Below are 26,179 nucleotides of genomic sequence, written 5' to 3'. Positions count from 1 at the left end.
TTTAAAATTGATGCTGTTTAATGACAGTGTTGCTAAGTAAAAAACAACAAGCAAAACTGCACATACAGATAGTGTATGATGCACAAAATGGCCTCTCAAGTCCAAGGTTACCACAAAGTTTATTATACAGTTCTTTTCCTCACAGCTCTGTAGGAAATGTTTTTCCTGTTCCACACACGGGGGCGAGAGCAACTGCTCTCCTAAGAACTTAGACTTATCCCGAGCTTTCCAGGTTTAAGAGATTCAACATGAACCTACTTAAAAAGATAGACTAACAGGTCTGTCCAAGTCAGCAAAGCTGTGTTTATTGTGATGTCTGTGGGAAACAGTCACACGGGGGAGTTCATTTTGACAGAAAACATTATTTATTTAAAGCCACTGGCACATTCCCATGTACATACACATGCATACACCCAACTTTTGAATTGACATATTACACTGATCCCTTTGAAGTTGAATTTCCCAACATGGACACACACACACACACACACACCACATCAAAACTCCCATACCCACCTCACTAAAGGCTCCCTGTGCTGCTCATAAAAAGACTCATGTTTCAAACATCTGGGGCCTTGACAGCTTCACATATAGTACTGTCTGTGTATGTTCATGTATGCATTAATCCAGCTTTGGCCAGTAAACTTGCTGAGTCATGTAAATCCATATTCCTATCGAACAGCTTGTATCTATACTGTTTATGTACATGCATACTGTGTGTGTGCGATAGTGCTAATGTACGGACAGACATTTGGGAGGCCTGGCATGTTGTTACATTATATTTGTCACCTGTCAGAAGTGTGTAACACTGGCACACTAGCAAGGGAAAACAAAAGAAAGACACAAGAACTAGAAATCTAAATTCTTCAGCTGTAGTTTGTTCCTTTCCTTTAAAAATTAAATTAGCACACACTTTTGCACACTTTTTCTTTCTTTTTTTTTTTTAAACTTAAGTTCTGTTAATACTGTGCAATTATACTTTCTGTTACTGGCATCTACTTGATAATGTGAAGGTTTTTTTTTTTCAGTTTTTCTCTTTTTGAATGCTGTGTCAGACAAGATAATCATGGCACAATTCTATTTCAGAGCAAAGCTATATATCAAGCAAGGTTTTTTTTTTATTATTATTTAATTTGTTACTCCTGACAGTATGAAGGTCTATTAGTCTCTTGTGGCAATAGTTTGTATGGAATATGACATTTGCATTCATTACACTGCATGTTAAAAAACTCTCTCCTTTCCATCTACACGTTGTTCTTGTAAAATCCATCAGTCTCATTCTGTACATGGGTTCAGATGATCTGACTGAATAAAAACTGTCACTCTGGAACACATTTTGTTGTCTCATAAATGCCTCCTGCCTCCCATCATCTTCGTCATGCCGCCATCAGTAACCTACATCATGCACACAAACACGTATGCAGAATATGTCGTCTTGACCTCTGTCTCTGAGGGCTTTGACAGGTTTCAGCGCTGACACAAATTCTTTCTTTTATCGGATTTTTCACTCTCTTTTCGCTCTGGTTTATGATCCGATAGAAGCTGGAAACTTTTCCGTGATGAATCACAAAAACAAAAAACAAAAAAGCAACTACTGTCATAGTGTAATAGAGGTTTTTGTCAGTGAGTGTAAATTAGAGCTCAGAGTCTGTCATTGGAGTCGTGACAAACTCTTTTTGGAGCTGATTAAACCTGATGAATGATACTATTTAGTTTTGGGCCAAAGGCATGGAAAACTCAAATTGCACTGTTTGCAATAAATGCTGTGTTAGAAACATATGTTGTAAATCTATATTGGTTGATTATGATGGGTTGTTGCTTTTATGGCATTTAAAGTTCACATAACATACAGCAAAATAGAAAAAGTCCCCTCACGATACTGTATGTAGGTAAAACCTGACTTTTACACGAAGACAAACTTTCTTTCATTACAATGACTTCTTCTACTTCTATTAATTATAATTAAACCACCTACATTTTGTTACTGCATATGAGTTAAGATGAAGGGAATGAAAGGAAATGGTACATTGAGCATATCTTATTCTTATAGTTCTGTGTCTGTGCACATCGTTGCCAAAATACAGTAATGTAAAGTCCAAAGGTCCCACTGCAGCAGAGCTTTTGTGGAAAGCATGCGTGCATATGAAATTCACACTGAACTTGTGACCAGGATGTGTTTCTTTGAGCTCTTTTCTCTTTAGTTTGGTTCTCTCATTTCTCGTCTTCCTCTTCTCTTTCCCTTTCCTGAGAGCTTTTCCTGTGCAGCCACGATTTTAACTTCCTCTCCATGTGTGTGCTTGCATGTATGTGTGTGTCCAGCTGAGTGTGAGCACAAGATCCACAGCCCCAGCGGGACCCTGAGCAGCCCGAACTGGCCAGACAAGTATCCCAGCCGTAAGGAGTGCACCTGGGACATCACAGCCACACCGGGGCACCGAGTCAAGATTGTAAGTGTTCATCAAATGAAGCAACTGTTTCACTTTATACAAACAGTTTTTTGAGCTTGACATTGTATGTGCTGTAAAAGCCTCAGGCTGCCCGCTGCTCCACCCTTCTTACATGATGATCTCGCTTTCCAACGTTCCACATATGAAGCCCAAGTGTGAACTGGGGAGATATGCACGTTTGTATATTCAGGCTAACTGCAAGCGTCTGCTCATGCATTAGGAAGAGGCCTTGGGCAGTAGCCATCTGTGTCTTTGTTTCTGTCTGTGTGCGCAGGCTGTGTGCACGCACACATGCATACATTTGAGCTTGCAAGCATTTATGTGTTGACACAGATAGTTGTCTTTCTATTTTCAGAGTTACTGCAGTAATGCATATATATTGATGAACTGAGTTATAACTGAGGCTCTACATGAAGACTTTTCTTTCTGATGCTCAGGAAGCATTTGCAGTTTCCCTCTGTGGAGACGATGCAGAATCGTGCAAATTATTTAAAATTTAAGTTGAAAAGTACCAACTCAAACTCAGACTTGACTAATAGATTAGTAGGATTAGATTTCAGTGCTAAAAAGCATCAAAGGCCAAATAAAGATTGAAATGCATGAGCAGAGATTCATGCACACATTCACAAGGGATGCATCAGATGCCAGTAGTATCACATACACAAACATGGCACAGTCCTTATGAAATGTACATGCAGTCCTGGTCTAGACACACACACACACACACACACACACAGACTCTGCAGCATAGAGTTTGTTGGTTTGGCCCCTCATTCATTGCATGTTATCAAAATTGTCATCAACTGTTATTAAATTTTGATAATCTCTTATTGCTGCTTATGCAACCAAAAACAAATTACATCATCAGCTACAATCACAACATTCACTGTTTTTTGCACCATAAAGTCACACCTTTTTAACCGTGACTACATGTGATAGTGTATGTAGTCAGATTGAGGAAATGTGCATTTTGAAGGTTGTGTTCTTTTACCCACACTCAGTAATACGTGTGTGTGTTGAGATTAGCAGGGGTGCTCTCTATATCCGCAGTAATGGCATCACAGCGGGATAAATTTAATACCAGAAATCTGCACATAGCTACGAAGGTCATACTGTTATAGCTTATTCACACACACACACACATAGATAATTCACTTGGGAACAGTAAGCAGATCCACAAACCAGTCTCCTCTGAGCTACAGCCAGAAACATCTGGAAGCCATTTCCATCCCCCAGAATCACACACTTGCCCTCTCAATAATGACATCCTCACATCAGCCCACCTTTGCTCTCCCTTCTCCTTCCGCTTGGTTTATAAAAATCAGTGCTGTGCAATGGTTTGCAGCGGTGTGATGGAACACGGCTCATGAGACAATCCGAGGGGTGTGTAAGTGTGTGTGGGAGAGAGGCCTGCAAGGTGTTATGAGTCAGCTCACGGTGGCTTGATTAGATTAAGAATCGTGACTCTTGTGTACATGCATGTGGGTTTGTAAGCGATGTGTAGGCAGTGATGGAGGGAGGCTGGGGGTCTGCTCCGAGGTATTAAAAATGCTAACTTAAAAAAAAAAAAATTGCGCCAAATACTTAAAAATTCTGGGTTTCACTTGATTTTGTAAATCATTATCCAACGAATTAGGCCATTAAGTAAAACTGGAAACTAATCCATCATTTCTTTTTTATGGACTTTAGATGTCATAACCACATTAAAAAGGGTTATTTGATCCTAAAACTTGTTGAAAATGGCCCTCTGCCAAGTGATGTTTCAAAAGATAGCTGTCAGATTAGCATCAAGTCAGAGTGTCTTGTCTTCAGGCTGCTCTGTTTTGAATCCTTTTGTCGAGTTGTTCAGAATGTCACTTGGACACAGCAGAAGTTTGTATATTTGTGGCTTTGTTTCAACCAATTAAGAGTTGAAACTGTAACCCTTATAATATGCAATTATTTCACATAAAAAAGGAAATAAAGGTGAGGTCAAAAGGTCACTAATCACATTCCTCCATCTCTCCTCTCCCTTTTCTCTCTCCGTCGGCTTTTCTGTCTTCACATCTTTAGACCTTCAATGAGTTTGAGATCGAGCAGCATCAGGAGTGTGCATATGACCACCTGGAGGCCTTTGATGGGGACAGTGATATGGCAGCCATCTTGGGTCGACTGTGTGGCAGTAAAATCCCAGAGCCACTGGTTTCCACCGGAAACAAGATGTACCTCCGTTTCATATCTGATGCCTCAGTGCAAAGAAAGGGCTTCCAGGCTACACACTCCACAGGTGTGTGTCTGAATTCACATATATTATTGATATTGCAATAACAAAGTTTGAGGGTCCTTGTACAGTACAGGCCAAAAATTTTCCTATTCATTCAAATGAAAAGGAAAGTGTGTCCAAACTTTTGGCCTGTGCTGTATGTTCAAAAAAAAAAGAAAAAAAAAAAAAGCATCACTCAGTCACCAGTTTTTGAGTTTGACAAAATTTTAAGGACAATATTTCCCTCTAGTGGTGTTTAAGAGCACATACATGATGAAAATCAAGTGTCTCGAGACTTTAGTTTCTAGTACTGTCTGAACATAAGTGCAAAGTCAAAGGTTTTGTGCTAAAATGCTTCCGTCCATTTTTCTCTCCACAGATTGTGGTGGTCGTCTGAAAGCTGAAGTTCGACAGAAGAACCTTTACTCTCACTCCCAGTTTGGAGACAACAATTACCCGGGTCACACTGATTGTGAGTGGCTGCTGACAGCTGAGCAGGGTTATGGCATCGAGCTGAGCTTCATCACATTTGAGGTGGAGGAGGAGGCCGACTGCGGTTATGACTACATTGAGCTGTACAACGGCTATGACGCCAACTCGCATCGACTCGGCCGTTTCTGTGGCTCAGGGGTAAGGCCTCAAGATTTCACAAAGAGCTGAATCATTAAGAGGGCTAACCTCAGGAAAGAAAGAAGACTGTAAATAACTAAGGCAATATTTGTGAAATGTTTTAAGTAGAAATTATCTATATTTTATTTTTTAATAATTCAAAAAACTTTGTTCAATAACTACAAAGATTAGATTAGATTTAATCTTTAATATTGAATATATTTCTCATGCTCCACCAGCCTACTCATTCCATTTGGTATAAATCGATGTGCACACCTCTTAAATATTAAATTTGTATCATTCCATACATTTATAACTCAACAATTTTCCCCCCAAAAAAAAAACGAAAGCCAAGTGAGATATACTTTATTATATGGCACTAATTTAAATAATGTCATGTGGAGCTGTAAAATCTCATTAATACATCAAATGCTTATTGATTTGCTGCAAAAATATTCACAGTCAAATGTACAATGAGTGTCTTGCTGTTTTAAGTAAATACACACACACACACACACACACACAGACATATATATATATATATATATATATATATATATATATATATATATATATATATATATATATATATATATATATATATATATATATAGTTCATAACTCTGTGTGTTTGTAGTGTTTGCATCCTGTTTTAGGAGATTTTACTTAATTTTATTTGACATCAGGGTTAGGGTTAATACATTTTCCTGACACTTGCCTGCTCCCTGAAGATCAGGGTAATAGTGATAAACTATTTGCAGAAAAGCTTAATACATTGTGATGAGTCACACTTAATTACTTTCTGTAGTGGGCATAACTGAACAGAACTAAGAGGTATCCTGAAAGTAGGAGAAATATGTTCAGAAATTTAAGACTGCATAATTTGAGGCAAAAAGGCTTGTGTTAGATAGGTATAAAATTTGAGAAAATATGCGATATGTACCTTTAAAATTTCAGAAAAATTCCTTCAAATGTCTCTGTCCTCTCATCCTCAGCCAAGGGAGGGGATTTACTCGCCTGGAGACGCCATGCTGATCCGTTTCCATAGTGACGACACAATCAGCAAGAAGGGCTTCCACATCCGCTACACGAGCACCAAGTTCCAGGAGAGCCTTCACACCAGGAAATGACCTGAGACAGAGCCCATGACCTCTGACCTCTGTACAGTCCTGCCACTGTTACCCTGACCTTCGCCATGGCAACAAGAAAAGTACAGCCTGTCCCCTCTCAGACAAGATGTGGACATTTGTGGACGTTGGCCAGCCAGGGGAGAAAGACAGTACTTTGATGAACATTCATCTCCCTCGGTGGCTCCACGCGGGTCAACGCAGTCTGACATGAGACAGGAAAAACAACCAGATATCAAAATGAGTTTCAACAAGCGTGAGGAAATGTGCTGACAACTGAACGAGCCGTTCTTGTGGAGGAAATGGTTTTTCATCACTGCATCAAGCTTTTCCTTGTTCGGTGTGGTCAGAGGATCAATCGCAGGAGATCCAAATCAGTTTACTGACATACAAAAGGTTGTAAAAGTGCAAAGACCGTAAACACACATACATACACTAGATTCATACTCAGAATTATAAACAACGGATGCTGAAGGAACTAAAGAGCTACAAGAAGTTGCATCCAGGAGTCTCTCTGGCTCGTTAATCCCTGAACTGTGAGATTTACTGTGATCAGACGGCTGCTTCCCACCCACAGTAACTGAGAATTAACACTAAACACATATTTTTATTGCCTTTGATGCCTGGGAACTGGTCTCTTCAACCCAGCTCAGAGTGGCTGCAGATGATGATTTTATGTCTTGTCTTATTGTAAAACCCACTGTGTTTACCGTATGCGTGTGTGTTTCCATATGTATGCGAGTGTGCGCGGGTGTACAGAGAAAAGAACAAATAAAAGGCTGAAGTCCACCCTCTTTCCCTTTTGGCTTAAAGCTTATGCATACGACCATTGTGGAATGGGAGAAACATAGAAAAATAAAAATGCAAATGGAGAATTTCCAAATGACAATGTCACGCCTTGCATTATGTTGTGTGCGTCTATGATGTTTTTCTTTTTCAACGTTCATGGAAAGTTCTGTGTTCCTCTTCAACCACAATAATCATGATTTTTTTTTTTTTGTGGATATTGGAAGGGAATTTTTTTCACAGCTTTTCTCTCAGAGTGACACGATTGTGATTGTGTGAGATTCCCGTGGTGCTAAAATAAAGATGCACTGAATGACTGAGTGAAGGTTTTAAAGTGGAGACACAGTCAGCGTGCAAACAGCACACTGCATCAACAGCACTAGTCCTGTGGAACTACAATTTTGCCTTAGAACCAAATGTATGCTATTGGAGGTCCCTCCTATGCTCTTGCACAGGTGTCTTGTGTCAGTGGAGTGTGTTCAAGGTTTTTCTGCAGTGTATTTCTTTTTTTTGAAGATCTTGAATGGTTTAATGGTTTAAAAACAAACAAACAAACAAACAAACATGGGAAATGTAGTCTGTGTGTGAGGTAGTGTCAACAGTGCATGTGTGTTTTTGTCATTTTTACAGCTGCTCTTTGAGATAAATACATTCATGGTTATTCCTTCACGATTAAACACAATACACACAAACAAACAAACAAACAAAAAAAACCCCCACACCTTATTTTTGTGTATTTTCAAAATTAATATCTGAACAAACATTTCTCCTCTGTAACTATGAGGCGTGGAGAGCAAAGTGAGCAAAGATCGGATGCATTTAGGCCGCGTCACTTCTGTGTTAAAATACTTTTGTGTAAGTGAGTGCTATAGGAAACTAGAAAGAAACAATGTGTGTGTCTGTAAGCTGCATGTTTTTAAGTTGACTCATTCACTGCTATATGTGCCAAGCTCTTGGTGACCCTGATCCTCTGTGGTTTTCTTCCATTGCACCACCTTTTCGTTCCCTCCTTGTATCTGTAGTTCAGGGAGACAGAAAATACGCTCTCTGCATCATTAAAATACACAGGTAAATACAACATTTGTGCTTCATATATCATCATCATGTTTTGTGCTGTGTGTGGGTTTTGGTTTTTCTCAGCCTGTTTAGATGACACAAGAAGTTCTACAAGTGCCAACTATTGATCCATTAATCAAATCCTTGGCATTTCCCTTTGTGATAATGATCATGTGAAATCACATTGTTGTCGACCTGATATAAAACCTGGACATCAGTGACTAAATCAGTGATTAAATAAAGGTCATTGAGTTTCCCAGTTTAGTAAAGTAAAAATAACTACTCTATATGTTTTGTTAGATTTTTATTTTCCTGTCTGCAGTTGTTTATGTGACTTGATTACTTTATTTCTACAGTTATTGTGTGTTATTTGAGTCTGTGGAGTCCTGAGAGTGCCATCTGAATCTTTTTTTTTTGTCTGCATTGTTAAATTATAATTAATTAATAAACCAATAGCTGTTATAAATTTAACATTTAAATGATGTATTAAAACTCAAAAGAAACAATAAAAGGATTCATTGTTCCAAATGACTCCTGTTCTCAGCATTCATTTAAAGTATGTATTCATTGTATAGCTTTAAAATGGATTTGCTAAATACACTTAATCTGTTTGTTTGTCTTTTGTCGTTAAATTTTTGCTAAAATGTTTTTTTGGTTCAGTAGCTGGTCTGGATCTTTGGCTTGTGTCATTTGAACTTCCTCAGTAGAGGCAGTTTGTCTTCTAGTGAACATTCACACTTTTACTCGTCCCTTTTCATCCAGCTTTAAGCTTTAAGCTTTGGAAACACTACGTGCCACAAAATATTCTTCATTTCAGATTAATTGGTGACTGTGAAAATATTATTTTTAAGTACAAATCAATTCAATTCATTTAAATGTGTCTTGTAAGTCACAATCACTGTGGTGACAAGTTAAAAACACAAGTATCACCAGTCACGTTAAGTCAAGATGCTGCAATTTAAAAACAAACCTGTAGTTACTGTGATCTCACTATAGGTGTCGCCAAAGACAAAGAAACATCATACTTTAACTTGATTTTCACCTGAGCAGTTTTGTAAATGAAATAAACATTAGCTCTGAGAATCAGATCTCCTATTGCTTCCATGTCAACCTTGGAAGTTCAAAAATCTCTTTTTTATACGAAATAATATTATTTCAGCACCATTATTTTATTGCAATTAAACACTGAAGAAGTGTAAGTATAATTAAAACTCAAAACCAAACACATCAATCATTTAGTCCAGATGGATTTTAAAATGACATCTTAACTAAAAAATACACTTAAAAACATGAAGGATCTAACCACTACTTTCATAAAAGTATTTTTATTCTCGTAACCTAAATTCTCCTTTCTGATAGATTCTTTCTGTGAACAGTTTGGCCCATTTTAAACCCTGCAGCTTGTTAGCACCTGGGGACAAGCCACTTACCTTTATAGGATCAGTTTGATGAGCTTCAGTTGTCACACATTTAGTGTAACACACACACTCTGCTGCTAGAAGCTACTCTCACGCCGCCAGATACCCAGCAGAGGGAGCCAAGTCTGAGCTGTTCACCGTATCTTTGATACTCCTAAATGGCTGTAGGTTTTCCATGAGAACTGACATGAACAAACAAATGCAGTTTTACTATCATAAAAAAACAGAGAAAAGCAGAGAATATTTCAGAAACGATCCAGGAATATTTTTTTTTTGCTTGAAATGTTAAAGAGTGATCACTTTAGCTTGAATATAATTACTTTCAAGAAACGATACCCTCGTCACTCTGGATAATTCACAGATACATTCCTCAACAGTTCTTAGTTAAACTATTCATTCAATTGCAGCTGGTTGGTGATTTCATAAAATACCTTAATTTGTCTGACCAAATTACCATCATAGAGAAAAAACAAAGTTCATTTCCACCTTCTCTGTCACTAAAATCTCACTACATTTGAACACTGTCACGTGCCGAGGAAGACCGCTTGAAATACTCCAAAGATCCAGATCGGAAATAAAAAAACGAAACAAAACCGACCTTGTGGTGAGATTTTGCGTGTGGAGTACCTGTGATGTTCATGTGAGGGGTGAAGTGCAGCTTATTTTGTCCAAACATTCATTTTGGTCACATAGCATCTTTAATACCACCATTATAATAATTAGGATATCAAAAGTATCGAGTATACATACATCATTTGCATTGCGGTACACAAATCCAAGCTGATTTATGTTTTCATATCTTTCATTTGTTGTTCTCAGGATCAACTTTTTATTGTCTCGATATTGTGCTGATACATTGAATCGTCCTGAAGAACTTGACGCTATTTCAGGAAGGAGAACATTTAATTGGACATGTATTGTTAAGTATTATAAAAAGTTTTTTGATATTTCCAAATGTAACTTGAATCCTATAGTCTACTACTTTTCCAATACCAATAATCAAGAATCTTGATATAAGCCAAACTAGAGTCCATGTCACCAAAATCAAAGTACTCCAGGTAGGTTCCTTCACCTACTGCTGTCTTGATATTCTGTAGTTTTACTTCTCTTTTTTTGCAGTAAAGTTCTTGAAGCTGTGGGAACAGTCTCTTGAAGCCATGCCTGTTTTGTAACAGTCCCAGTAAATGGATTCTCAGGAGTCTGAAGATGTTTGTGTGTGAGTGCATGGTTTTTCAAATGTATGTATGTGTGTGCGTGTGTTTGTGTTGGTCGAAGAAAGCGAGGGCCAAAATGTAGAAACGCCTCTCCTTCTCTCTGCTCCACCACCTTCACAGTCTCAGTCTGTGCTGCCTGTCAGACGCTGGTGATGGAGGCCAGGCAGTTCGACGACTTCTGGAGTTTCTCAGGCTGTGTGGTGGGGGGCTCTGGGATGGCGCGAAAGCTGAATGGCAGTCCGATACTACTGGTGCCAATGTGGCCTGGGCTCAGAGCTGGGTTCTGCCGTCTATTGCTCTCCACGATGCTGGATGTGTTGGATGCAAGGCTTTCACGTGTCCTGCATGGCAGAAAGTCAACATAAAGTGACGCGTCTACTTTCATGAATTAATAGAGCCAATGAAAATGCTTATAATGTTTAGACTGCCACCAGGGCTGGGCAGAACACTACTACATGATAATTAAAACAATTTACAGTATTTCAATAACTATCTATCTAAATATAGATAGATATAGATAGATAAATAGATAAATTCTTGCATAAAACACAAGGAAACAAGATAATAATAAGATTTTGCCTTCAATATGGAAACTTGCCATGTGGAAGAAGAGGAAATACAACCCAATTGATATAACTGCGGATCCAGCTGTTATGGACAAGTATTATCCATCATTTGGATGTTTGTCATGTTTATTAACACTTTAAGTCAAATATTGTCTGTCTTTTAGCTCTGTCTTTGGTCTCAACCAACACCTGAGGGTGCCAATGACAGATGGGGAATTAACTCAAGATGGGTGAGGCCTTTACCTTTGACTGTAAAATCTTGGAAAAACAATACTAAATGTGTGGTAACTGTTAATGAGGCTCTTTACAAGGTGCTGCACCATGTTCATGTTCCAATAAAGGAGCATGAATTGCCAAACTGTAACAATTCATCATTTCTCATCATCACTGCATTATCTGAATTCGTCAGAACAGGACCATGATTATTGCTTAGCAGCTACTTTCAACAGTACTTTTTAAAAGTTAGAAAGGCATTCCACTTACAAAATCAATACAATTATATGTCCATATGCAGATTTCAAGCTTTGCATCATGAATCTGTTGGTAATGAAGGATTCAGGACTTTCATCATCATGCAATAAAAGAAAAGTCAGAATCTGTGAATCACATTGTGAGGGTGGCTACAGTTAAATTTACATATTTACAGTCGTAGGTGTGCTCTCACACAAAATCACAATCCAGGACTGTAACTGGTGCAATGTGAGTGTAAATCTGCTGCACGCCTTTTATTGAACACAACACAGTTGTACTGTACATCTAGACTTGAGATGGATTCTGCTGTCAGAACTATTACAGGACTGCTGTTAAAGCAGGAAGCTGCTACTGCTTTAGCAGGAGAAGAATAGACAGGAAACATCTGGGGGGGGAAGGTAAAGTAAGGGCACTGAGTGGGCTTGAACCATGATGTCGGTACTGCACGGCATGCCTCCTAAGTTACTATGTGAAGATAATTATTACACAAAAACAACACAGCTTGAACAAGCTGTTGTAATGATGTGTCCAGATGTACAATTCTGTCCACTCATTGTTAGAATCTGGATCTTGGAGTACAGTAAAATGCCAATATATATGTGTTCATTTCAGTTATCAAGAAAGTAATAGTAGTGTAACTATATAAACTAATATTGTAATCTTTCTTTGTGATAGATGGTCAATCATGTATCACCAGTTTGATGTGCATGTTGACATTAATTTGCCAAAAGCTAAATAAGAATAACACTTTGACCGGAGAGTCTTCACGTAGCTTTGGGGTCAACTTCCTGTGTTGTACACCGACCATGTGTTGATTTGTTGCAAATTGCATTGTTTCATGGAATCATTTGAATCACACATCATTTTTTCACATACCTGGGGGAGTTGAATCCACTGTCCACCGTGACACTGCTGCTGTCCATGCTGTCTAAACGAGCAGAGTGGGCCGACTTCTGGCTGTTGCTGTTCTCTGTCTCCTTTGGGCTGAGTAAGGTCAGATTGGTCTCCAGTTTACGCTGCAGATCATGGTCCTTTTCCCGCTCCAGGAGCCACTGCATGGTTCCCTCCCCACCACCGCCGCTGCCTCCACCATTACCACCTTCCCCGTGATCTTTGTTGTCCTCTGTTGCTGCCAACTCTTTGTGCGAGTCCTCCTCCACCTCTTCCTCTTCCTCATCATCTGATACATTATAATAGTCAAAGGAAGCTGAGGGGACTGTTGGCTCTAAGCAGGTCTGTAAAACTGCCGGTGATGCTGAGGAAGTGGCTGAATTGGAAGGCTGCTGGGGCTCAGGATTGTCTAGGGCCTCTGTTGATTTGGCATGTGAGGCTTTCCGCAATGTGCCGGACTTAGTGTAGCTGCTGTCCACATAGCCTGTGGACAAGGCATTGTGTGGAGGTTTGAACAAAGTGTCCTTGCTGAAGATCTCTTTCCTCTTGATCACTATACCGCCTCCTCCCCCTCCAGGATCTACATTGTGTTGGTGTGGCGTCAAACGGGCATTTTGCACCGGCTCTGGCGTCTGGCTTGGTGTCAGTCGCACCGAGCCGTTCTGTCCCTTTGCTGCCGACAAGTCCTCTTTGTACTCCATCGTATGAGGAGAGGTGAGGTGAGGCGTTTGGCGGTCAGCCGGAGAGCCCTTTCGGAGTCCCCCTGATGAGGTTAATGTGTCATATTCTGATTTTGCCTGAGGCGAAGGGGCAGTTAGGATTGTTTCATTTGACGTATTGCACTGGAAGTACTCATCTGTTGAGGGCTTAGGAGAAAGTCCCATTAGCTCATTGTACGTTGGCAAGCTGTCTCTGCTTTTGTTCCTCTCCATCGTACTCCGGATCCTTGACTCATCCAAACTCCCTTTCCCCAAATCAGGCACATTAAAGTCAGAGTGGAACTTAGCAGCAGAGAACATAATCCTTGAGTAGTGGGAGGACTTCTGTGTGGCCCGCAGGGTGCCGTCATCAGTGTAGTAATGACTGCGCTCCTCCAGACTGGGTTCAAAGTCTTCTGGGGCACCCAGTGACAGGCCCTTGAGGGAGTTATCCATGGACCGAGATCGTTCTTTAGCTTGATCGGACCGCTCATGACGTGACTTCCTGTCCTGATTGTGACTGTGACTCCTTTGCACTCTGGACTGGCATGTTCCACGTGACGGCTCGGGGAAGGGCATCTCTGTCCGTCTCTTGGCTAGCTCCCCAGACACGTCCCACTCAGGGGTAATAGGGCAGTATGATTCAGTAATGTTAGGGTTGCTGTGGACCAGGTATGTTGCACCCCCACTCCGCCGACGCTCCAAGGTGTACATGGCCTCCCGAGGTGAGCGAACTAATGAGTGGCTAAAGAATCGGTAATCTCTTTCCATGAACACAAGGTCCCAGTTCGAACCCTCAGATGGGTCTCCCCTAGAGGTCCTGGGTTTGCTATGAGAGCGGGACTTACCATGTGGAGCCCTCCGATGGCCCCTCCCCCTCCTGCTGCGTGCACTGTGCTGGGCCGAAGACCCCGCTTTGTTCTTTTGCGTCCGCTCTTCCTCCAGCCTCTTCATCACAGCTGTGTGCCGAGCCACATTCTCCACTGTTAAGTCAGGGTTGATTCGGCGGATAATCTCCATCTCCACCTCACGGGGAATTGGCGTGGTTGGCACATCCTCATCACGAAGAGGCCACTCTTCTGGGGGGAACTGAGCTGAGAAGGTGGCCAGCTGCCTCATTTTGTCCTTCTTGAAACTCAGTCTGAACAGCCTGAGTCCAAACCTTTTGGATTGCTTTTCGCCACTTCCATTGACACCACTTCCTTCTTTCTTTTTGGTCAAAGTGTCAGTTTTATAAGGGAAAGAAGTGATGCTTTTGCTCTTATCTGCTAGATCTTGAGTTGGCGTTTGCTGCTGGACCAGAGGCGAGGAGGGAAGTGGGGGGTGGGGGTATGAAGGGGGCTCTCCTCTGTGCTCCTTGGCTGACGTACTTGCTGGAGGTTCCCCACCGTTGTGATCCTTGGGTGGTTTACTTTGATAGGAATCTCCCCTGTGCTCCTTTGGTGACTTACTCTGGTGCGCAGGGGCATGATGTCTGGCGGGATCTTCGCGGTAGGAACTGTAGGAGTCGTTGTGACTCTTGCGAGGAGGCCTCTCTCTCAAGCAGCCAGGTGTGGATGGTGTGACATTGCCAGACTTGGGCGAAGTGCATTGCTGAGGTTGCTGTTGTTGCTGTTGTTGTTGTTGTTGTTGTTGTTGCTGTTGTTGTTGTTGTTGTTGTTGTTGCTGTTGTTGTTGGGGTTGGCGCTCTTGCAGGCGATCATCCAGGTGATACCACTTATTGTTGGATCTGATGAGGGAGGGAGTGATAAAGTACGTCTGGGGAGTGACAATGAAGTAGCCCTCTGGAGTTGGGTAGATCTTCCTCTCTCGCACCAGCATGTTCAGGGTATGTCGCAGAACCTCTGAGCTGGGTGTAGGCACGCCTGCAAGACACAGATCAAACTGAGATGATGCACAGTTTCATTTGCTATTTTAAGCTACTGTGACTCAGATGAGAACTGTTTAAAAACAAGCTATTGTAAAGATTTTGTTGTCACATTGAACAATTTGGAGATAAAGGGTAATAACAACAAATTGGTCAGCACAGCAGCGCAGTGGTTAGCACTGGTACCCCACAATGAGAAGGTTGCAGGTTTGGTTCCCAGTCTGGGGCCTTTCTATGTGGAATTAGCATGTTCTCCCTGTGCCTTTGTGGGTTTCCTCCCACTGTCCAAAGACATCATGTCTAGGTTAATTGGTGACTCTAAATTGTCTGTAGGTCTGAGTGTTAGTGGTTGTTTGTCTCTGTGTGTTGGCCCTGTGATGGGCTGGTGACACCCTGTTCAGGGTGACCCCGCCCTCACCCAATGTGAGCTGGGATTGGCTCCAGCGACCCCCGGAAACAGAGCGGTAGAATGTGAATGTATGAAGGTCAGTTCTTAATTTCACTGTGTGATAGATGCTATCACAAACACTCCCCTGTTTAAATGTGACAAATCCTCAGAACATATAAAACCCCTCCAAAACTGCCATCTAATTATGTTTTGCTGATTCAGTCTTCAATGTTGAATGTAATTTCCCCTTAAATTACCTATCTCTCATTTCTTTAAAACAAACAAACAAACAAACAAAATTTTTGTGGCACATAAATGATAAATATGTTTTAAGTAAATCCCTGGGTAATATTTTCTGGATGCATCCTTCCAACAAGGAAATATTCTACATGTCTTGTGCTGCATTTTATACCTAATTCCTTCTAATGTTTTGCAGGTTTTTCATGCGTTTATTATAGCTGCAATAAAACAGCTATAAAGAGAAAGAGGGAAGGCGTGCAGCAAAGAGCAGCAAGTCAAACTTGAACCCACGACACTGTAGTTAAGACAAAACTTTAATGGTGCATGAACTTTTGCAAGGTGCCTTGTCAGCTGTCTATAGCTGTAGCTTTTTGTCACTAATCTTGAAACTTTCACTTTCAGTCACTAAAATCACAAAATATTTTATTTTATCAACATGAGCTAAACTCCATTCATAACCATTGCCTTGCAAGGCCATGTGTTGCCTGACATTACATCACCCCTGAGTATTTTTTTTTCTTTCACGCAGAAATGATGGAAGGAAACAACCTCCGACTAAAAACCAGCTACACAATGGTTAAACCTCTCCTCCTCATTTTAGGCAAAATTGTTGAAGAATAATGTGAAATAATGCAAATTTAACTGTATTGTACATTTCAGTAAAGGAAATATCACAATTTTTAAACTACAATCTTCAAATTCCACAATCATGTGAATGAGATCAGCCGCATCAGACTTATATTTGAGAAGCAATATCAAAATGATTGATCGATAATCAAAGCAATGCCAATGTCGTTTCAGCTCAGTTCCCGTTGAAATATCATGATAATCTTTTCAAGATTTTAAGCACAGAAATCTCAATAACTTAATCCAATCTATGAAATATTTCAGGAACCCACTGAGTGAGATCGAAAAAATCTTTACTTGGCTCTGTGAAACTGGCCTCTGTGGTAAATTTGTTTGAAATAAAAATCTAATTGGTAAAGTCTACTTTTTGGAATATTTAGAGAGAACATCAATAATTAGAAGCAGGTGATTCACAACACACTGGGAAACAGCAAACACACAAATATCACAATTGATACCAAAGTATTTAATGAAGCTGTTTATGCCCCATACTGTCCTAGTGCTTTCCCACTTCAGGAACAAGATGAAGGGATCGTACCTGGGAAGCTCGCAGTGAGGTGCTCCACCAGAGCCTCCTGGTTGACAGGCTTATGGGCAGAGTTCATAGCAGAGATGGCCAGGCACAAGATCTCTCCCAGCGGGATGAACTGTGACTGGCTGATGGGTGACATACTGATCGGAGACACGTCACCTGTATGAGGAGGAGGAGGAGGAGGAGGAAGAGGCACAAGCACAACTGTTAGATCATGAATGAAAAGCAGGCGCAGCGTGTGAAGCTATGATGTAATGGTCAAACAGCAGCAGTTTGCATGCTGCCTGGAACGGCTCCACCCCTCCTCTCTCTGCCTCCTGAGCCTCTCATTCCTCCTGTTTCCCGTAGGTTAGCAAAACGAGGCAGCTTCTGCAGCAAACCTAGCTGTAGCATGAGATTGCCTGCATCTTGCCAGATCTTTATCCACCTGACATCATCTGACAACGAGGAGAAAAGGAATCCAGCCCGTCCCCTCGGCGAATAGAAACCAGCGTGTTTGATTTTGAACAAAATCTGACTGACTGACTTTAGCGTTGCGTTCAGAGCTTACATGTAAAAATTCTCTGTTGCCTTTGTTGAATTAAGCTGGCTTTACTGTCAGCAGTTGTGAGTAGTGAGATCATCCTACAACCAGCCGGCCTGGCTTCAAGCCCCTCTGAGAGCAAACATCTGCCCTACTGAAAGGTTGTAAAGCAACACAGTGAATCCGCCGCTGCAGCATCTGTGCTGTAGTGACCCTCTCCTCTGACCTAAATCTCATGGTCGACAGAGAATCACACAACACGACACAGAGGCTGCCAACATCCAACAGCCCATCAATGATTTCTTTTGTCAATAAAAAAATAACCTAATGACGTTTCTAAGATTTACAGGTAGGATTCATTTTGCCGAAGTGATGACGGTGTTGAAGACTTGTGGTCCATTACTGCTGACAGCTATTTCACCTGTGCTGTCTGTGCAGGGCCCTGCCTCCTCACCGCACTCTGCTGAATGGTCAGTTAAGCAACACGATGACGTTATCTCTGCTTAGTATCACAGCCCCTCAAGCTTTATGTGGCTTTCCAAAGCTTTACTCGGTTGCTAGTAAACATGTGAAAAGCTGGATCTGCCAGTGAATCAGTACAAAAGAAAATCACCCTATGTTTTGCTTTTGTAGTAGACTTTTTTGGGAATGCAAAAAAAAAAAAAAATAAAAATAAAAATCTCCAGTGAGTGTGGGAATGAAGATGCAATGTTTATCTTTCCCGTCTTATAATGAAACAAGGAAAGCAGAAAAACAGCTGGAATGATCAAATCATGAAGGGCAGTATGTCGAGATATGAGGTGGCCCTAAATCCCTTTTGCAATCTCAACAAACACAAACCATGAAGCTGCAACAAAATGTAGAGCAAAGACGAAGGAATCCTACAACTACTGGACATACGGGAGTTCAAGAAATTATAAAAGGGACTTTGAAATTGTATAAAATGTGTGTTTTACGTGTATTAGATTTGGTACCCATAGAGATAGCCTACAGTGAAATTAATTTTGAAACAGGCAGATAATGTGGGGCCGCTTTAGATTAAATACAATGGAAAAGTAAAGAACGGTGAACGGCAGCAACATTTCCTAGTCAAGAACGTGGAAATAAATCAACTCTCTGAACTCTGCCCTTTGCCCTCAAATCAAAACTCCTCTCTCAACACTCTGCGTAGAGAGGGTGGAGCTTGTCTTGGTGGGAGTGTCTCACTCACCTGGCGCACGATAACTTGGTGGGGACGGAGAGAAATGAGGAGGAGGAGGGGGAGGAAGATGCTGCTTCTGGACACGGATGTCTTTCTCACTACGAGAGAGGTTTTGCTCCAGCGGGCGTTCATTGAGCTCCGAGCTGGGCCAGGCCCGCCGCACATTGCTGCTGCGGTTCTTCTTCATCTTAACCCCTTTACCAGGTGGCCTTCACCCCCTGGGGACTTCTGGGGTGGGGAGATTGGGGGAAGAGGTGGGGTAAAGGGGGAAGGGACGTGCAGGGGGAGGTCGACCAACCTCAGGCTCAGTGCCTCCCCCGCATCAGTAAGAATGTCCCGCTAGAGCGATCACACACGAGACATGGCAGGAACCAGTGTGCACCTTCACACACATACACACGTCTCATTTACATCCACGAGCAAGCTACAAACGACTATGTTCACACTGCGGAGGGTGGTCATCGGCTGCTGGGCTCTCCCAGGCTGGTCTGGAGCGGTGGCAGCGGCGGCAGAGGTGCAGGTGATTGCGCAAGGCATCACCCTTTCATCGGCATCAGTCCCAGCCACCATTTGTAGCATCCCCATTTGCATGCGTAGGGAGGCACATTACGTAGCCGCTCTGATGTGGGAGGAGGGAGCAGGAGAGAGGTGGAGGGGCACGGGTAGAGATGAGGGAAATGGGGCATTGGAGGCAAGGAGGACGGCGAGGAGAGGTTTCAGTGGAGGTTTTGGGGATCCGCTTGTTCCTTTAGAGTAGAAGGTGACGGGGGGTGGGGGGTGGGGTGGATGGTCAGATTCAAAGCTTTAAGAGGCCCAGTCTTCGACAATAGCTCAATTCACCACAGGAGTGCTCGGCCGATCCCCGGAAAACAAAAGAGCCCACTTAAAAAAAAAAAGAAGACAGAAATAAAAGCTCCATTCACCCTAATGGGCAGTGAAACCTCAATAGTATGCCAAGCACTGGAGACGCCACGTTCACCTCCATCTTTATCCGATCAAGCACAAGACCCCATCGTCCTTTCGACAACAGCACACCAGGAGAGGGTGGGGAGAGAAAAATGGAGAGCATAGAAATAAATAAATAAATTCAAGAATAGATATCCACCATTTCCTGCAATCCAACGGAAGAAGCTCCCGAGCCGATCGCTGTAGCATCCATTCATTAACGGGGGGATGCAAACTCCAGTGAACGGCAAATCTCTTTCAACGCTAATGCTGCAGCTGCTCCCAGCACCTCCAGGAAGGGTGTGTGAGTATGTGTGTGTGTGTGTGTGTGTGTGTGTGTGTGTGTGTGTGTATGTGTATGTGTGTGTGTGTGTGTGTGTGTGTGTGTGTGTGTGTGTGTGTGTGTGTGTGTGTCAGAGAGAGAGAGCGAGAGAGAGAGAGAGAGAGAGAGGGAGCGCGGGAGAGAGTGTGTATGCGCGCATCCGCCTGCTGCGCGCGATTCTGCGTGAGCATGCATGCGTCTGTGTCTGGGTGATTGAGGCTGTGGGGGGGGGTCTGTATGAGAGAGAGGACATACATAAAGAAGCAGAGAGGAGAGCAAATATCAACAGCTCAAACACACACAGACAAATAAATTGTACAATTTCCAGCCCTGAGGTGACGTCCAGAATCTTTGTCTAAGTGTCCATCCTCACTCCCCTTCCTCCCCCGTTTCCTCACCCTCTCTGTATTACAAGCTCTGCTCTTGAACCCTTAAACCACCATGCATCCCTCTTTTTGTGACACCCTGCCCCCGGAATTTAGGGCCACATATGAAGGTGTTGAACTGCGCCTCTCTCGTCAGTGCTCTCCACCGGTTGATTCAGTAAATAAATTGTTGGGACAACAGTTTAACTCCTCCAGGACAAAATAAATAAACAACTACATAAGCGAAGTAAATAAATAAACCTGGACATGATGAAGGTGACGTTTGAGTTCAGACTCCTGCTGACTCACATGTGTGGAGTGTGAATGGACGGCGGCAGGAGAAGGAGCAAAGTGAGAGGGCAGGACGAGGGGGCAGGGGGGTAGTGTCACAACCAATCTGCTCCAGTTCACTGACACCAAAGAAAAAGAAGGGAGGACGGAAAGGAGAAGGAGGATGGTGATGGAGGAGGAGGAGAGCGACAACCACGCCAGCCATTTTATTTCTCAGTAGCGCTGCAACAGCCTTTGTTGCCATGACGACGCAAGCCGATGATCTCATAGCTGTTAGCTTTGAGCGCTGGTCCCTTAAAGAGACAGCTACTCAAGACAGGAAGCAGACAGACACCACGGAGGACCGACCGTCTGCGACATGCACAGGAAATACACCGCTGCTGGAAATTCACACAATCAACACACAAAACACCGTCAGATCCTGAAAAAAAATCCTGGATATACCACGTGTGTAAATCTACAATAAGTGATCACAAACTCAACTATTGTAATAACTGGTGAATTATTCATGCCAGGAATTTAAATGTTTTTTGGCTTCGGACTGTAGGCGAGATTGGAAAACCAGCTATCTGAAGATAAAACTCTGAGCTATGGGACACACTGTTTTATTTATTTATTTTTCATTTTTTTTGTTAAGTTATTTATTTTGGTGCTAAAAACGTGAATCAATTAACTGAGGAAACCCACAGCGATTTATTTTGATAGTGAAATGTAATGCATTCGTCGCAGCCTTAAAGGAGATTAATGATTTGTTATTGATGGGCGTCATCACAGATTTAGCTAGGATCATGGTCTTAGAGTCCATGACCCAGATAAAAATGAGACTTAGTTCACAGCAGCTGCTGTGTGAGCTTGCTGTTAGCAATAGCTGTCATCTGAATGCTAACAGCAGTATGCTAACATGCTCACGCTGCTAATGTTAGCTCGCGGTTAGCTAGCAGGTATATTGCTGATGCTAAACGTAATCACAATCTTAGTTTAGTGTTTTATCATGGCTTGCTAATATTAATTGATAAAGACGATGAAGGGCTGATGGGAATGTCAGTAAAGTAAGTTTTGGACAAACTAAACGCTTAACCTGAATATTTCTATAAATGAGCAGGATTCATCCTCTGGGGAGCATGAATGATGCAATCCTGATTTTCTATAATAGAAGTTCACAATGATGAACAACACATCAGGATTTGTGGCACCAACAACCTTAACCAACTTCCATTATTTATCGGTGGTCTGCCCTCTAGTGGACCATTCATGAAAACACGCTTTTCAGTCCATTCTTAAGGCCAAACCCTTTTTTTTTTGCTATAGAAGTCAACAGGACATCCTGATGTGACATAAAGTTGCACAGCTAGAAATCTCTCTGCTGTGTCAAATATTTCCCCCAATTCTCTGCCGGGTTCCTCCCTTTCCTGGTTAGAGCAGAGCATGTAGTGCAATAGTGCTTTCCTGAACAAACGCTCCACTTTTCCTTCCTTGGGAGCGCCCACTCCTCCCAGTTCATTGTTTATAGTCTGCTAAAAGACACAAACTTCCTCAGTGAATAAGACTGAATTGCCAGAATAATAATAATAAAAAAAAACCCCACTTTGTTTCAACATTTTTGAATAACTGTGTTAATCCAGATACTTTTTGGCTCCAAGCCCTAAATCAAACATTCCCGGGCATTTTGGTGGATTATCTGGGCTATAGCTGTTATGCAGTTATTATGTGTGTAGCAGTCTGACTTTACAAAACTGTGGTAAAAGGTTTTTATTTGGAGGTGATTAATTCTTTTCCCCCCACAGCCAAAACAACACATAGTTAATCAACAGTCTGTGGTGAAAAATTGACTGAACTTTGGTTGAACTTGTCTCCCTAACAAACATCTTGACACCACAGCATGCACTAGAAAATTAATGCTGCACTGTGTTTCATCTGTGCACTGTTAATTACAATTAAAATGCACAATTGGAATTTAAAATTTGAGGACTGAGGATGGGAAAAAAAAAACAAAACAAAACAACAACAATAAAATCCACCAAGGCGATCTAAGTGGGAGCTTGTTTTCAGGTGATCTCAAAGAGGGAATATGGTTAAAATCTAACACCTAGTTGAATTCACATGATCTTACTATTAAACTAAAGTTAGATTATGCTGTCCAATATATGTTGCCAACACAGAGCTGAGCATGAAAAACACCTCCAGGCGATTACATGCATTTCAACACACCCGGACATTGCCAGGTTAATATCTATCCTAGATTATGGGCCTATACAAACAGAGAAATGTATCAGATTGCCATTTGCATCTGTGCCAACAGCATATAAACTGTGTTGGTTTAGGCATTATAGAGCATTATTAAGTCTGGTGAGTTATTAGCTATAAGACAAACATTCCAGAGCTTATCGGTGTTTGCTTCTGTGGTGTCAACGAAGCTACATCACTTCCACTGATGGGAAGACGCTAAAAGGAATCAGCTTCACATAATTCTCAATCTTCAGATATACTTTCAACTATAATAGCCCCAAAAGCACTGCAGGTATTGAACTTTTCAGTTCAATATAATCAGCATCAAGCAGCTCTAATGTAGAAATCTGACAACAAACACAGAATCACAGAGTATTTACTGTGTGAAGCGGCACTGTTGGTCCCTCTGGATAGTTCACGATTCTTCTTCCTAAACTGTATTAGTATTTTCCTTCTCTGTAGAACAGCATAAAACTATGTTAATTTTTACGTTTACAGAAATAAAGCAGATTTAATGATAATGGTGATGCTTTGAGTGGAATTGTGTTAAGTCAACTTTATATGATTGCAGACAGACAAATCAAACAAGTAGAAGAAATGTGTGACTTCTACATGTCTTGGTCATCTCTCCATCTACACAAACAAATAAGACAATCTCCCTCATTTCCACATACACGTTTTAACAGAATGTTTGGAGGGCAGTGTGATAGGTGCAATGGTTAGACTTGCTGACAATATCAAGCCGTCCTAACCTGTACCAGCACATACAATGAAATATGGCCTTGATGAGTATGAGAGTAGGAATGTTGAACTGCAGTACAACAGGGTCTGATTCCTGGCTCTTTTATCATAAACTGGCTAAGGTTATGAGGTCCGATGCTGCCTAAATTCCTTTTTAACTCAGACTAGCTCCAACTGGATTCATGCAACTTGCCAGTAGAACCAACTGGCTCATGATATCACATAAAAAGCTCCAGGGAGAGAATTTATCTGACAATTACAGAGAAGGAGGGTCATGCTAGGTTCAATGCCAATCATCAGCAATTGCCAGCAATTAAAGAGGTGTTGCAATCAGCATGAAACAACCAGCAAAGCTCTTAAACCCACACGCACATAACATATAAGAAAGAGAACAAATTTGAGACTTATTTAGGAATGTGTGGGTGTAATATCAGCAGTGATATTCTGAGTTGAAAAGACAGGATATGGATCTGCGCACCCTTTAATAACAGATACAGTATTTAACCTGAAGTCAAGTCAAGTATCAAGTATTCATTGGTAAAATGAATGTCAGCTCCATGTCGCTCTCAGGTCTCTGAGGGCTGACTGCTAAAATAGCACAGGTTTCAAAGATTTTCCCTCCAAATGTTTTCTATAAATTAGAGCACAAGTCCTTCACAAGTACTTTCAATGCACACCCGTAATAGTTAGTAATAGTCAGCTATTTTAGGCTCACTAATGCTGCTTTACTTTTAAATTGTTCCTTTATTGAATCAAAGACCAAGAGTCAAGCCTGCTGATTTGCATTTGGAGAAGCTAAATGAAACAAGATGGATATGAATGTGGTTGACTCAAATTTGAATTTAGTTATTTAGTCCCTGTAGATCTCATAGTCAAGAAACCAGATCAAGTCCTTTGACCATGCGACTAGAAGCCAAGATGTACTTTTTTAATTCAGTTTTACACTTTTACAAAATATTTTTGTCTGCTCTCCTGATGCGTCTGTTGAAATACAAAAAGGTAAAACTTTGCCTCCAAACATCAAAACTCCTGAAGGTCTTATTGCTTTACAAACAGATTTACCCCTGAGCTCCATTTGCTTCCACGTGAAACGAAGATTAAGTGCAATCACTCACTTTCTTTTGTTTGTTAACAATGCTGTTACACATACATTGAACAAAACACACACACAGAATCATGCCCACCTATGCACTTGATGTCAAAGCCCTGCGGTGGTTTCAGAGTCCGCCTGGTCCATCCGTTCCTGAGGACCTGGAGGTGAACTTCTTGGCCCTGGATCAGCAGCACATGCTCGTCTATCCAGCCGAGGAAGAAGATCTCGGAGATGGCGTGCGTCAGTGCCTTGTTCCAGAAATGCTGCATGTTGACGGCTTTGAAATTGGCGAAGACCTCGTAGCCGCTGTGATGCTGGAGCTCCAGCGGGGGGACGGCTGGTGAGGATGACGGCTGCGCTTCATCACCCCCTCCGCAGACCGGCGACAGCACCAGAGCCAGAGAGTGAGGAGCGATCTGCAGGAACTTCTCCATGTCCACCCGAACCCGATCCGCACGGAGGAGGAACCACAGCAGCTACTTTTTGGTTTGTTTCTTTTTCTTCAAGTGGACAACATCGTCTGCAGCACGCAGAAATCGTTGTCTATCCAAGACCAGCTAATAATCCCGGGCTAGTTTGAACTTGTTGAAGAAATAGACAACAAAGTAGAAGAGGCGGTCTGAGTGTGCAGGACGACGGAAGGTGTTGGGCACAGGTGGAGGTGTGGACCGAGGGAGCTGCCGCTCCGGCCACCGGAGCAGACCGTCCGGCTGTCAAAGAGCATTAGGCCCGTATCCAACCCCAGGACAGGCAGGGGCTGCTGCTGCGTTCAGGTGCTACCCGTAAACTCCTGCTTTCGACTGCCAAAGTCAGCCTCTTTTTGTTGTTGTTGTTGTTGTTTGTTAGGAACTTTGTTGACCCATTTCTGGCCACTAAACCAAAGGGAGTGGCCCAACACTAATATGACCATAAAAATAAAAACACCAATTTGGTGACATCCAATATCAACTAATCAGGTTCATCTTATTCTTTGTTGTGCCCAAAGGAGCACAAAATTTTGCTGCACATATCAACTCATAGTATCTCTCACAGTCTCATATAAAGTCGTAATATAATATCCACCAGCCTGGTTCACATCCAACACCTCAGTAGTTTAAAAGGACAAGCTATCTATTCACGTAGCACATTTTCTCCATCACGTTCATTAATATGGAGGAGCAAACGTGGCAGTATTACGCAAAACAGAGCTTTAAAAAGAACTTACCATAAAGTTGAATCAACAATTTCAACAGTGAAATATCAGTATTGATTACAACAGTGGGTTGAACATTTAGATAATTCTACCAGCGCATT

At 41.9% G+C, this 26,179-nt stretch overlaps 2 protein-coding genes across 5 annotated transcripts in view; one reads left to right on the top strand and one right to left on the bottom strand.

Moving 5' to 3' along the window:
• The window catches only part of tll1 (tolloid-like 1), a 45,226-nt gene extending 36,428 nt beyond the window's left edge, over positions 1-8,798 (top strand). For all 3 annotated transcript variants that reach the window (XM_029497772.1, XM_029497754.1, XM_029497764.1), the window contains 4 exons: positions 2,320-2,447; positions 4,500-4,713; positions 5,069-5,319; positions 6,294-8,798. In XM_029497772.1, coding sequence (XP_029353632.1) covers positions 2,320-2,447; positions 4,500-4,713; positions 5,069-5,319; positions 6,294-6,428 — 728 coding nt within the window. In that variant the 3' untranslated portion in view covers positions 6,429-8,798. The remainder of the gene's footprint in view (positions 1-2,319; positions 2,448-4,499; positions 4,714-5,068; positions 5,320-6,293) is intronic.
• A 1,572-nt stretch (positions 8,799-10,370) lies between these two features.
• Positions 10,371-25,656, bottom strand: stox2a (storkhead box 2a). Of its 2 annotated transcripts, XM_029503426.1 has the most exons (7): positions 18,913-19,090; positions 17,186-17,338; positions 15,210-15,390; positions 14,896-15,122; positions 13,067-14,793; positions 12,813-13,000; positions 10,371-11,240 (listed from the first exon to the last, which is right to left on the bottom strand). In XM_029503426.1, the coding sequence occupies exons 1-7, from the start codon at positions 19,088-19,090 to the stop codon at positions 11,039-11,041; spliced, it is 2,856 nt and encodes a 951-aa protein (XP_029359286.1). In that variant the 3' UTR covers positions 10,371-11,038. The 2 variants fall into 2 exon arrangements, with proteins under 2 accessions (XP_029359286.1, XP_029359276.1); XM_029503416.1 differs by lacking the exon at positions 18,913-19,090 and adding an exon at positions 24,978-25,656 and having other exon boundaries at positions 12,813-15,390.
• Positions 25,657-26,179: the final 523 nt, after the last annotated feature.

This window comes from Echeneis naucrates, chromosome 1 (assembly GCF_900963305.1).
Source record: "Echeneis naucrates chromosome 1, fEcheNa1.1, whole genome shotgun sequence".
In the NCBI taxonomy this organism is placed as follows: Eukaryota; Metazoa; Chordata; class Actinopteri; order Carangiformes; family Echeneidae; genus Echeneis; species Echeneis naucrates.
The sequence above is the reverse complement of the archived record's forward strand: the minus strand, read 5'-3'. Positions and strand labels throughout refer to the sequence as shown.